The sequence below is a fragment of the Oryctolagus cuniculus genome, chromosome 11, assembly GCF_964237555.1.
Source record: "Oryctolagus cuniculus chromosome 11, mOryCun1.1, whole genome shotgun sequence".
Taxonomy (NCBI): domain Eukaryota; kingdom Metazoa; phylum Chordata; class Mammalia; order Lagomorpha; family Leporidae; genus Oryctolagus; species Oryctolagus cuniculus.
This window is the reverse complement of record NC_091442.1, coordinates 66,617,727-66,630,132: the sequence shown is the minus strand read 5'-3', so window position 1 is coordinate 66,630,132 and position 12,406 is coordinate 66,617,727. Positions and strand designations below refer to the sequence as shown.

General features: G+C 39.3%; 1 protein-coding gene across 5 annotated transcripts in view; it reads right to left on the bottom strand.

Annotated features, from left to right (window-relative positions):
- The window catches only part of TBK1 (TANK binding kinase 1), a 49,624-nt gene that overhangs the window by 29,246 nt on the left and 7,972 nt on the right, over positions 1 to 12,406 (bottom strand). For 3 of the 5 annotated variants that reach the window (XM_008256737.4, XM_002711311.5, XM_051845641.2), the window contains exons 4-5: positions 9,110 to 9,239; positions 5,802 to 5,983 (exon numbers count right to left, since the gene is read on the bottom strand). In XM_008256737.4, coding sequence (XP_008254959.1) covers positions 5,802 to 5,983; positions 9,110 to 9,239 — 312 coding nt within the window. Of the gene's footprint in view, positions 1 to 1,486; positions 1,552 to 5,801; positions 5,984 to 9,109; positions 9,240 to 12,406 lie in introns of all 5 variants that reach the window. The other 2 variants (XM_070052573.1, XM_017341951.3) reach the window with 1 other exon arrangement.

The following is a 12,406-nucleotide window of genomic DNA, read 5'->3' as shown; positions in this document are numbered from 1 at the left end:
ACATCTTCTCTTCTCACCTCAAACTTCCAAAACAAGCTCAGTTCCTATGACTCTCAATTTTGATGACCTCAATCAATTTCAACTAGGAAATCAAATCAACTCTTCTTTATGTCCTTAAAATACCAACCTACCTGAATCTGTGCCCTTTCCCCAAGCCTACTTTCCCACCCCAATGCTCCTATCAAAGGCCAACATTTCCATCTGTGCTGTGGAGCCCAACATATCATCACATCAATTCCAGAAATCTATTCTTAAAATCATCCCTTTCATATAATGCATCAATTTCCCCTCTCTACTGGATCGTGCTTTTTCATTTGTGAACATGTTTGAGTATCTCCTGCGCTAAAAAAAGCCAAAATTGACCCCACATTCCTCTTTCAGTAAACATAAAATCCTCTGCTTCCCAACTCAAAGTAGTTGCCTATGCTTATAACTGTTACCTCCTAATCTATGGCCTATTACAATAAATATCTTCTATATGCTTTAATGTCTAAAAATATCTCCTGCCTTAAGTTCCAGATTCACAAATGTCTAAAAGGCAACTCAAACTTAACATATCCAAAACAGACTCTCAAACTTCTCACTCAAACCTCTTTCCTCCTAATCCTTTAAGTAAATAATAGTACCATCTACCTAGTTGCTCACGCTCAATACCAGGCAGCCTCAAATTCTCTGCTTCATCTCTCACACACAATCCATCAAAGCAAGTCATATGGGCTCTGAAATGAAAACTGAATTCTCTGAATGAATTCGGAGAACTAGCTTGATTGAGTTAACTAGTGGATGTAGTGACCCAGATAAGTAGCTGGTGTTAAACACAAGTCCTTAAGCACAGGGGACATTATTATCAGAGTTGCTGAGAATACATGGATTTTCTAAGAACAGGTTTGGGAGCTTACAGATCCAGACAGATTCTGATGGGACATTTAGCTCTGCAAAGAACCATTGGTCACACAGGCCTGGCCTCCCAACATCTGCCTTTATAGAAGTCATATATTGGCAACTTGAAGATTCTTGTAAGATAGTCTGAAGAGTGTACTACTACAGACCAAAGTAGAGTCACCATTCAAATGATCCCACCCCAAACAATCCCTTACAACATTGTGGGATTTGTCTATGGCTTAGAGGAATGGGAACCAATGCAGATAATACTCCTAGGAGAGGCTTCTAAATGCTGCAGTCTATGAATTCTCAAAGGGTCAGTCTCTGGATTTTGGTTGTGTGGTATGTGTATGGGTGAGGAAAAAAGATTCTTTTGGGAAATCTATTTTAATGAGAAATCAGGAGTGGAGGAGATGAGCATGGGACTTGGGCTTTAAGGTAAGTGTTCAATCATATGCCTACCAGATACATGGGGCCTGGAGGCTTTGCTGGTTCTGTGGTATAGCATGAAAAGGGATTATTGTTCAAAGAAGCAAAAACTAGACCTCTGACCTAGCAGCTGATACTTAGGGTATAAACAGAGCTGTGAACAGGCTAAGAGTACCTGGATGTGCCTGATATCTTCTGGAACATGAGGCCGCCAACCTGGGAAGAGGAGATACAGCGATTCTAGAAGGAGACAAAGGAGGGACCTCCTCAAAAGGGTGCAATAATACACCACCTAACTGGTAGAGTTGGAAGCTATTCCCTAGGGCTGGACTGATGGGTACTGGCCTGGTGCACACTAGTCTGACATATCTGTACCCACTGCCTCTCTACTGAATGTGCCACATGTGCTTGCGCAGGGCTTGATATTACCGGGGGTATGCTACTGTATCTGGAATAACAATGTAAGAATAAAGCAATGCCCAAGTTTTCTGGATAAATTATTTGAAGAAACATACTAACAGTGGAGGAAGAGAGACTTTTTCTATGTACTTTAACACAAAAAAGAGAGAGGATTTAACATCTGGATTGGGAGTTCCTAGGAATTTCAAAATAAAAGGTGTTTCACTTAAACATGGATTATTTCTAGATTGTTGAGCTTCAGACTAGTGGACTTGCAGTTCACTTATTTATGTTTTAGTCTTCCCAATTTAACAGGCTATTAGAGGCAAACTAAACTGTAGCCCTAGGAGGTTACATGAAAGATTGATAGTTGGTATTGGGGGAGCAGCCTCAAAGGCTCTTTGTTATGATCATGATAACTGGCAAAGGCTTCGAGTAAGGCAGCGGGTACAGACCAGAGACAGAGAGACATCCTGCAGTGTATGGGAGAGTTCAGAAAAATAATCTTCCCATATCCTGAAATACCTTCTGCTATCCTGCCAGATATCAGTGTAGGTCAGAAATATTTCTGATTTCATTTTATAAAGAACGTCAAGTATTTCTATAGTTTTTTTCCAAGAATGTGGCTACATTTCAATCTACTTTGTTTAGTTAGAAATTTTAACAAGAATTGTTCACTATGTTGGAAAATCATGTCAATGATGCCACCACCACTTGTGACAAGTGATTCACTAATACAACATCTAAGTTATGTTGCACTTGTATTCAAAGTGGTATTACATAGATGTAAGCATACAAGACTACATATAGCTTGCCAGTGAAGCTGTTCCTAAGCTTTTATGCACAAATATCTATTATTTTATCATGAAATAATTTCCATTACATTAAGATATTCTGCTAATCTTTTAATTAGATTTGCAGGCTGATTGCCTTAGCTGAACTTTTCATTTCAAAAAACTGAAGGGAAGGGGTTGGCACTGTGGCTTAGTGGGTAAAGCAACTGCCTGTAGTGCTGGCATCCGATATGCGCACTGGTTCAATTCCTGGCTGCTTCACTTTTTTTTTTTTTTTTTAATTTATTTACTTGAAAGTCAGAGTTACAAAGAGAGAGAGGGAGAGGCAGAGAGAGAGAGGCCTTCCATCCGCTGGTTCACTACCCAACTGACCACAACAGCTGTAGCTGTGTTGATCCAAAGGCACAAGCCAGGAGCTTCTTAAGGTCTCCCACGTGGGTGCAGAGGCCCAAGGACTTGGGCCATCTTCTACTGCTTTCTCAGGCCATAGCAGAGAGCTGGATCAGAAGTGGAGCAGCCAGGACTCAAACCGGTGCCCATATGGGATGCTGGCACTGCAGGTGGTGGTTTTACCTGCTACAACACAGCACCAGCCCCTGCTCCACTTCCGATCCAGCTCTCTGCTATGGCCAGGGAAAGCAGCAGAAGACAGCCCAAGTCCTTGGGCCCCTGTAACTGTGTAAGAGACCTGGGAGACACTCCTGGCTTCAGATCAGCCCAGCTCCAGCCACTGAGGCCATTTGGGGAGTAAATCAGTGGATGGAAGACTTCTCTATCTGCCTCTGCCTCTTTGTAATTCTTTCAAATAAATAAGTAAACCTTAAAAAAAAAAAAACCAAAATACTGAAAGGAACACTGCAAAATATTTATTATACAAAAAGAAGGTACTAGTTTATAGGGTGGAGACTACTAGTCTATATGATAAGACTCCCCCAATTACCTCTCCATTTAAATTCCTACCATTTGCCCCTTCACTCACTAAATCCCACCCAAACTGCCATCCTTCTGTTTCGCAAACAATCCAGGTCATTTTTTTTTTCCCCTAGATCATTCTTGTCTCTAGCTCTTTGCAACTGTTCTTTCCTCTACTTGTAAGGCTCAAGGCTTGCTTCTTTTTATCACTTCTGCTTCACTTTAGTCTCAATGGAGGCTTTCCCTGGCTATCTTTCTCCTGCTAGTCATTCTATACCTTTTTTCTTTTAAGATTTATTTGAAAAGGAGAGTTACACAGAGAGGAGGAAAGACAGAGCCAAGGAGAGAAAGAGACAGAAGACAGAGATATCTTCTATCCACTGGTTCACCCTTCAAATGGCCAAATCCAGAAGCCTGGAACTCTATCCAAATCTCCCACATGGTGCCAGGGGCCCAAGTACTTGGGCCATTTTCTGCTGACTTTCCCAGGAGAATTAGCAGAGAGCTAGATCAGAAGTAGAGTAGCTGGGACTTGAACTGGCGCCCATATCGGATGCCAGTATTACAGGCAGCGGTCTAACCCACTGTACCACAACGGCCCCATTTTTTTTATCTTATTACCTTAATCTTTTGTCTTTGCAAAACTTCAGTGATCTGAATTATGTTGTTTACTTGTTAACTGGTTATTTTTTCTTCTAGAATGGGGGCTCCGTAAAAGTAGGAATGGTGTGTATCTGGTTTACCACAGAAGCCCAGGAGGCTGCAACAGTGCCTGGTACAAATAGTAGGCACTTCATAAATATTTGTGAAATGAACGAAATCCACTTTTAGGTATTCTCATCTAAAAGATCAAAAACCTGTACACTTACAGATAAGTTTAGAGCCACTTATTTATTGTTAGCAGAACAATTTAAGACACCTTTAATTATAAGAGATTTAGAATATGTTGAATAAAGCTACAAAGTGGCTGGACTTTATCTTTCGTCTCACAAGATTTACAACAGCAGGGGCGAGCATTTGGCCTAGCAGTAATGACACCCACAGGGATGCCTCCATTCCAATGCCTGGATTTGAGTCCTGACTTGAGTCCTAATTCTAGCTTCCTACTAATGCACATCCTGGGAGACAGCAGGTGTTGGCTCAAGTGTTTGGGTCCCTGACACCCACATGGGAAACTTAAGATTGAGCTCTCAGCTTTGGTCTGGTCCAGTTCAGGCCACTATGGGCATTTGGAAAGCAAACCAGAGGACACAAGCTCAGTCTCTCTGCCTTTCAAATAAATGAAAAAAATTTAACAAAATAATAAAAAAAACCATAACAGCAGATTTCAATTGGAAAAAAAAATCACAGAATTAAAGATTTTTAAGACAAAATCCACAGGCATGAATCATTAATGATAGCTTAATATTATAAACTTCCTGATTACATATTCACCACATTTACTTTTAAATATATTTTCTAAAGTGTTTCCAATCTTACTGACTTTAAACACACCTATATAAACCTTATCAACCACAGAACTTTCCTACATTTTTTGCATTTAAAGTTAGATCTATAATGAAACATTTTGTGTATATTTTTAACAGTAGTCCTTTTGATCTTTCAATAGCTAATGCCTCTCAATACAATTTTCTGTTTTAGAAATATAATTAACTGGGCTGGCATGTGGCATAGCAAAAAGCCACCACCTACAATGCTGGCATCCCATATGGTACCAGTTTCTGTCCCACCTGCTCCACTTCTGATCCAGCTACCTGCTAATGGCTTGGGAAAAACAGCAGAAGATGGCCCAAGTGTTTGGGCTCCTGCCACCTATATGGGAAACATGGATGAAGCTCTTGGCTCCTGGCTTTGGCCTGGTCCAGCCCTGGCCTTTGGGGTCACCTGGGGAGTGAACCAGAGGATGGGAGATCTTTCTCTATCTCTCCTTCTCTCTGTTAAACACTGACTTCCAAATAAATAAATCCATCTTTAAAAGAAAAAAAAAGAAATGTAATTAATTATGTTCTACATGTGACAGTATTATAACAAGTTCATAATACACTAGCTGCTCTTATCCAAAAAGAGCTATATACTTCATGAGTATACAGATAGCCTTTTCTTTCAATATATAGCTATGTATTAGCAAAATTAAAAGATTCATGGGTGCTATAAAACATCTAAGAATTTTAAACAATAAAATAATAGCATCCATAGATACCAACACCTAATTCTTTACTTACACACCCTACTCATTAGGTTCATTTTTGTCACAAGAATTACCTGATATTTTATAGTGAGTGGGTTGATCAATTACCCGATTACATTTGCTTTTTAAATATTTATATATGCATATATAATAATGTATCTGGCTTTTAAAAATGAAATCAGTGACACATTACTTACCAAATATTCTTCTGTGCCATACAGAGAAACAAACTGCTCATCATCTTCTAATTCTCTAGCTGCACCAAAATCTGTGAGTTTGTATACCGACTGTCCATCCTCCCCTATAACTCGCATGATATTTCCTGGTTTGATATCACGGTGCACGATGCCATTCTCTCGGAGATGATTCATTCCACCCACTTCAACAGTAAGTGCAAAACAAAGGGAACCATAAATAGGTATCTATTGTCTCAAATTCATCCTCACTCAAAATTGGTCTAAGTTTTCCTGTAAGTTGGTTCAAAGTTATTTTATTCAAAGAAGTAACAGATGGTATATTTATATACATGTATCTTTAAAAAAAAAAAGATTTATTTACTTGAAAGGCTGAGTTACAGAGACAGAGGGAGAAACAGACAGTTTCCATCTGCTAGTTCACTCCCAGATGGCTGCAATAGTCAGGGCTGGGCCAGGCCAAAACCAAAAGCCAAGAGCTTCTTCAGGGTCTCCCACATGGATGCAGGGTTCCAAGAACCTGGACCATCTGCTGCTGCTTCCCCAGGCACATTAGCAGGGAGCTAGATTGGAAGAGGAGCAGCCAGGGACTTGAACTGGCACCCATAAGGAATGCCAGAGTTACAGGCAGTGGCTTAACCTGCTATGCCACAGTGCTGGCCCCAGTATATATTTTATACCTCATGTTTCAGTTATAATGGGTTTTAGAATGGTAAAAATCAATCTGGTCTAAGAAAGAGATTGTTCTTAAATACTAAGAAAATGTAACAAAATGGTGTAAAGCACATGATTTTCTGAATTAGTTCTAGATATATATCTCTAAATCCAAGAACTATGAGTCCTAAGAAAGACACCAATCTCTCACCAGTTTCACATTTCTTTACCTTGGGAAAAAATTTCCATAAAAAGATAAACTGGATTCAATACATAAAATAGTAAAAAAGCATAAGAAAGGGCAAAGTATCAGACTTGTTTCCATAAAGATAAATTTCTCATATGCTTATTACTATGCCATAAAGTGTTTTCTTTACAAAGGGCAAGGTGAAATTACACTGCTTTAGCTAACACGCAGTGTCACTGACTGAGAACCTGAAATACGTGTCTGACAGCTGATAGGTGAATGTACACATTCAAGATATGAAGATAAATTGAAGAGTATCGCTGTATAAATACTAAAACCAATTGTCTATAATTTCTATTTGATTAAATAAAGTGTAGCATACTATTGTGTTTCTCTTTCACTTTATCCTTGGTTAAACAGTTTCCATTAAGCTTCCGGCGTCAATCTCAAGAATTCCCGTTAACCTTAGACCTTATCATTGGGCTTTTCTCACGGCCCAAATACTTCTCAGACAGCATTATTTCTTTAGCTGACACACTTTTTGAAAAACAACAGGATTACCAAAATGTGATTCACATATGGCATTCATGTTTTTTAGTGTACAAGTTTTTTAGTATAGTCACAGAATCGTAAAACTATCACAACTAACTTCAGAGCATTTTCATCATGCCTTTAAAAAACCTGTATACATTAGCAGTCACTCCTCGAACTGCTCCTCGCATAAGCCCTCAACAACCAAGAACCTTTCTGTTTCTATAGGTTTGTTCTGGTTATTTCATATAAATGGAATGATATAGTATTACTGTGGCCTCTTGGGTCTGGTTTCTGACACTGTAATTTTTTCCCAAAAGGTTTGTTTATTTGAAAGTCAGAGTTAGATAGACAGGAAGAGACAGAGAGATCTTTCATCTGCTAGTATCCTTCCCAAATGTCCACAACCACTGGGGATGAGCCAGGCTAAACCCAAGAGCCTGGAACTCCATCCAGGTCTGCCACCTCGGTGACAGGGGTCCAAGCACGTGGGCCACCTTCAGCTACTTTCCCAGGTACAAAATCAGGGAGCTGGATCAGAAGTGAAGCAGCAAGGACTCAAACCAGCACTGGGATGCTGGCAGGCAGCAGTTTGACCTGCTGTACCACAGTGCAGGTCCCTGTATTTAAATTTTTTTTCAACATATTATTTTCATTTTATTTGACGGGGGGAGACAGAGGGGGAGATATTGAGACTTTATATTTGCTGACTCATTCCCCAAATGTCCACAACATGTAAGGCTATGCCAGGAGCTGGCAACCTATGCCAGGTTTCTCATAAGGGTGGTCGGAACCAAGTATTTGAGCTATCCCTTAGGGTATGCATTAGCAGGTATCTGAAATTGAAAGTGGAGGCAGGACTTAAACTGGCAGTCTGATATGGGATGTAGGCATCCCAGCTGACACCTTAACTACTGCAAACACCTGCCCCAATGTAACTTTCAAGATACTGTCATTCTGTTTTCCAAAGTGACTATCACTTTACAATCCTACCAGTAACGCTGGAGAGTTCCAGTTTCTCCAAATCCTTGCCAATGCTTATTTTTGTTTGTCTTTTTTTATTTTAACCATTCTGGTGGATATGAAGTGGTATATTTTACTGTGGTTTGATTTGCATTGAAAAACAACAGGATTACCAAAATGCGATTCACATATGGCATTCATGTTTTTTAGTGTACAAGTTTTTTAGTATAGTCAAGATGTTGAATATCTTTTTATGTACTTTTTATGCACAATATCTTTTTATGCACAGTATCTTCTTTGTAAAAATGTCTGTTCAAACCCTCAGCCCATCTTTAAATTGCATTGTCGGGTCTGGCACTGTGGTGTAGCGGGTAAAGCTGCTGCCCGCAGTGCCAGCATTCCATATGGGCGCTGGTTCGAGTCCCAGATACTCCTCTTCTGATCCAGCTCTCTCCTTGGCCTGGGAAAGCAGTTAAAGATGGCCCAAGTCCTTGGGCCCCTGCACGAGCACGTGGAAGACCCGGAAGAAGCACCTGGCTCCTGGCTTCGGTTTGGTGCAGCACTGGCTGTTGCAGCCAATTGAGGAGTGAATCAGTGGATAGAAGACCTCTCTCACTCTCTCTCTTCCTTCTCTGTGTAACTCTGACTTTAAAATAAATAAATAAATTTTATAAAAATTGCATTGCCTATTTGTCTTTTTACCAGATAAAAATTCACTATTAGACATAAGATTTGCAAACATTTTCTCTCATTCTGTGAGTTGTCTTTTCATTTCCTTCATGTTATCCTTTGAACTACATAAGTTTTTAAGGTTGACAAAGTTCAATTTATCTATTTTTTTATCACTTGTGTTTTTGGTGTCATATCTAAGAAAGCATTATATTAAGGTCTTCAGTTTTAAATGTAAGAAATTTACTTTTTAATTCTAAGTGACTAAATCATATATATCTATAATTAGGTAAACAAACAAACATACCCACATCTCGCAAAACAATTAAAAATTCAGATTCTGGTAGTCCATAGGCATTAGATGGCTCTTCTAAAACAGTATATAAACTCCCACAGGGACAAAACTCCATAATAAGCACTTTATGTCTTGTTGTTGTCTGAAAAAAAAAATCACTGATTAGGAATCCATACAAAACTATGTTTTGATCATATGCAAGTACTTATCTAATTTTATTTAAATGTTAAATCTGCTATAATGGCGAAGGCACTTGGAACTACTTCACCTGGGATTCATTAAATCCTACTGACTGTACAAATATAACACTTAACATCTTTGAAATTCCTATTAAGAAAGTTGGATCTGGGGCCTGTGCTGTGGCGTAGCAGGTAAAGCTACCACTTGCAGCACCAGCATCACATATAGGTGCCAGCTTGAGTCTTGGTTGCTCCCCTTCCGGACCAGCACCCTGCTAATGTGCCTGAGAAAGCAGCAGAAGATGGTCCAAGTCCTTGGGCCCCTGCACTCCCGTAGGAGACCTCGAAGAAACTCCTGGCTCCTGGCTTTGGATCGGCCCTGCTCCACGGTCATTTTGGGGAGTGAACCAGCAGATGGAAGATGTCCTGCTCTCTTTGCCTCTGCCTCTCTGCAACTCTGCTTTTCAAATAAATAAATAAATCTTTTTTTTTTTTTAAGTTGAGATTTACTTTTGAGGACAAACCAGTGAAAAGTGGCTAAATTTGACCTACAAAATCGCTGCTACCATGTTATATCATTCTTGTTAAAATTATTTTTAATTTCCTATGCATAACAGTACACTTAGGCCAAAAGCTCTTCTAACAAATCTCTTAAAACATTTGAGATTCTTCTCATGAGTACTTTCACTTCCAGGAATGGAGCCTCATTCTCAAAAACAAAGGGTGGCAGAGTAGCAGCCAAGTTCTGGTCTGTTCATTTGCATCTGAGCTGCTGATTTATTTTAAACTTTGATTTTAATGTACCATCTACTGTAAGATACATTGTCAATATAACAATAGTTTTACAGAGAAGAAGAAATACTATCAAATTACATATACACAATGATTAGCAGGTGTATGCCTATTTTAGAAATTTGAAAATTTGAATGAGTCTTAAAATCCAGTATTCATCTCCACATCTATATCTTCTCTTGCTTCTCTATTTTTTTCCTACACAGCCCCAAAATACTTTCACAAAATACTTTGAATTTTCTGCTGTTCAGCATTTATAAAAAAGGAAGTAACTGTAAAAGAAAAAAGAAGTTGTTTTAAAATGATCAAATATGTTGACCTTTAAAAAATACCCACAATTCCATCACAAAGATAATCATGTTACTGTTTAGGTGTATTTCCTTTCAGTTTCCTCCCTATGGGTCAAATCATATTATATATATCTAACACTGTTTGTATTATACTATATATCAGGATCACACTGCATATTTTTGAAATACGATTATTTGATAAGCAGACACACACACACACACACACACACACACACACAAACACATAAAGGCAGAGATCTCCCATCTGCTAGTTTACTCCCCAAATGCTATGCCCCCAAAAGCCTGGGTTGGGCAGGCTGACACCTGCTGTCAGGAACCCAATCTGGGATTCCCATGCAGGTGGCAGGAATCCAACCATTTGAGGCAGAATGTACTTTAGAAAGAAGCTGGAATCAGGAGTGGAGCAACAAACTGAACCCAGGCATTATGATACAAGATACAAGCATTCCAAAGCATCTTTACTGCTATATTAGTATTTGCCCCTGCACATACAGTTTTAATCCTGATTTTCTTACATAACAGTAAATACAACCATATTTCCAGTGAATAAAAGTTTGATAAGTATCTATTAATATTTCACTATTGTGTCATGAAGAATTCACTTTATCCATAGAGAAGCCTGGGGTTTGCCCTTGGACACGGGGAAGTAATCTCTGGAGAGGAGTGTTTTTGTTTGCTGGACAGTCTATAACAATGCGATTTATGACGTGGGCTTTAGGACACATCCTATCAGTTCCGATCTCCAAAGGAAACAGGAACTAAAGGAACTGGCCTGAACCTCAGGAAGGGCCTGAAGACGAATGGTCAACCATGTGCTTCATAAAAGATCAAGCCCCAGAAGGCTGCCCAGGCTGCCAATACCCTATTCATATTGTCAGATACATGCCAAAAGGGTACCGTGTCACTGAGGACCAGCAAGCTTCACAGCTGGAGCCCTCTCATATTTTACTCTAAGTGTTTCTTCCTTTGGCTAGTTCTAACATGTACACTTTTGCTATAATACAATGGTAACACTTCCCTGCGTTCTGTGAGTCATTTTACATTCTAGCAAGTCATCAAAACTGAGTGTCAGGGAACCCACAAATCTGTAGCTGGCAAGTCTGAAGTAGAGTAGTCTTGGGTTCTCCTAAACTTGAGGCTGGTGTCTGAAGTGAGGACAGTTTTGTGGGTACTGTCCTGACTGCAGTTTCCCAAATCCTTTGTAGCTGGTGTGGGAAGTCTTGGGCAGAGTTGGCGCTCTGAAAGGCTGTGCTTTACAACCTTGAGTCTGACTAACTTTGGGCAACTATAACACATTCTAATTTATTTGACTTACTTAACTATTCCTTATTATAAACAAGGTACCAATTAACATATTTATGCATGCAATTTACATTTCTGATTACTTCCTAAGAAATAAGCATTAAAAATGAAATCACTAGGACAAGGGGTAAAAATTTCTAAAGTATTTTTCTAAAGATTATTTCACTGATTACTCATTTTTAAGTAGATTTCTTTTTCCATTATTTTTAGATTACTTTTCCTGATGACATACTTACTTTTGCTATTTCCCTCTAAAATCAATTCTATCTTTTAGGAATGAACTTCATGTATTAATCTCTGGATTCCTAGACCGGTAGTCACAATCTATACTTTTTTCTGACTCCATTCTTTTTTTTATTTTTAAGATGTATTTATTTACTTGAGAAGCAGAGTTACAGAGAAAGGTCTTCCATCCACTGGTTTACTCCCCAAATGGCTGCAACAGCTGGAGCTGGGCTGATCCTAAGCCAGGAGCTTCTTCCAGGTCTCCCACATGGGTGCAGGGGCACAAGGACTTTGGACATCTTCTACTGCGTTCCCAGGCCATCAGCTAGATCAGAAGTGTAGTGGCTGGGACTTGAACTAGCACCCATATGGGATACTAGCACAGCAGGCAGATACTTAACTTACTACACTACAGGGTCAGCCCCTCTGATTCCATTTTTATGATACATTATTCTCACTACTATACCTATTTAAGTATACTTGGGATAGACTATTTGGTT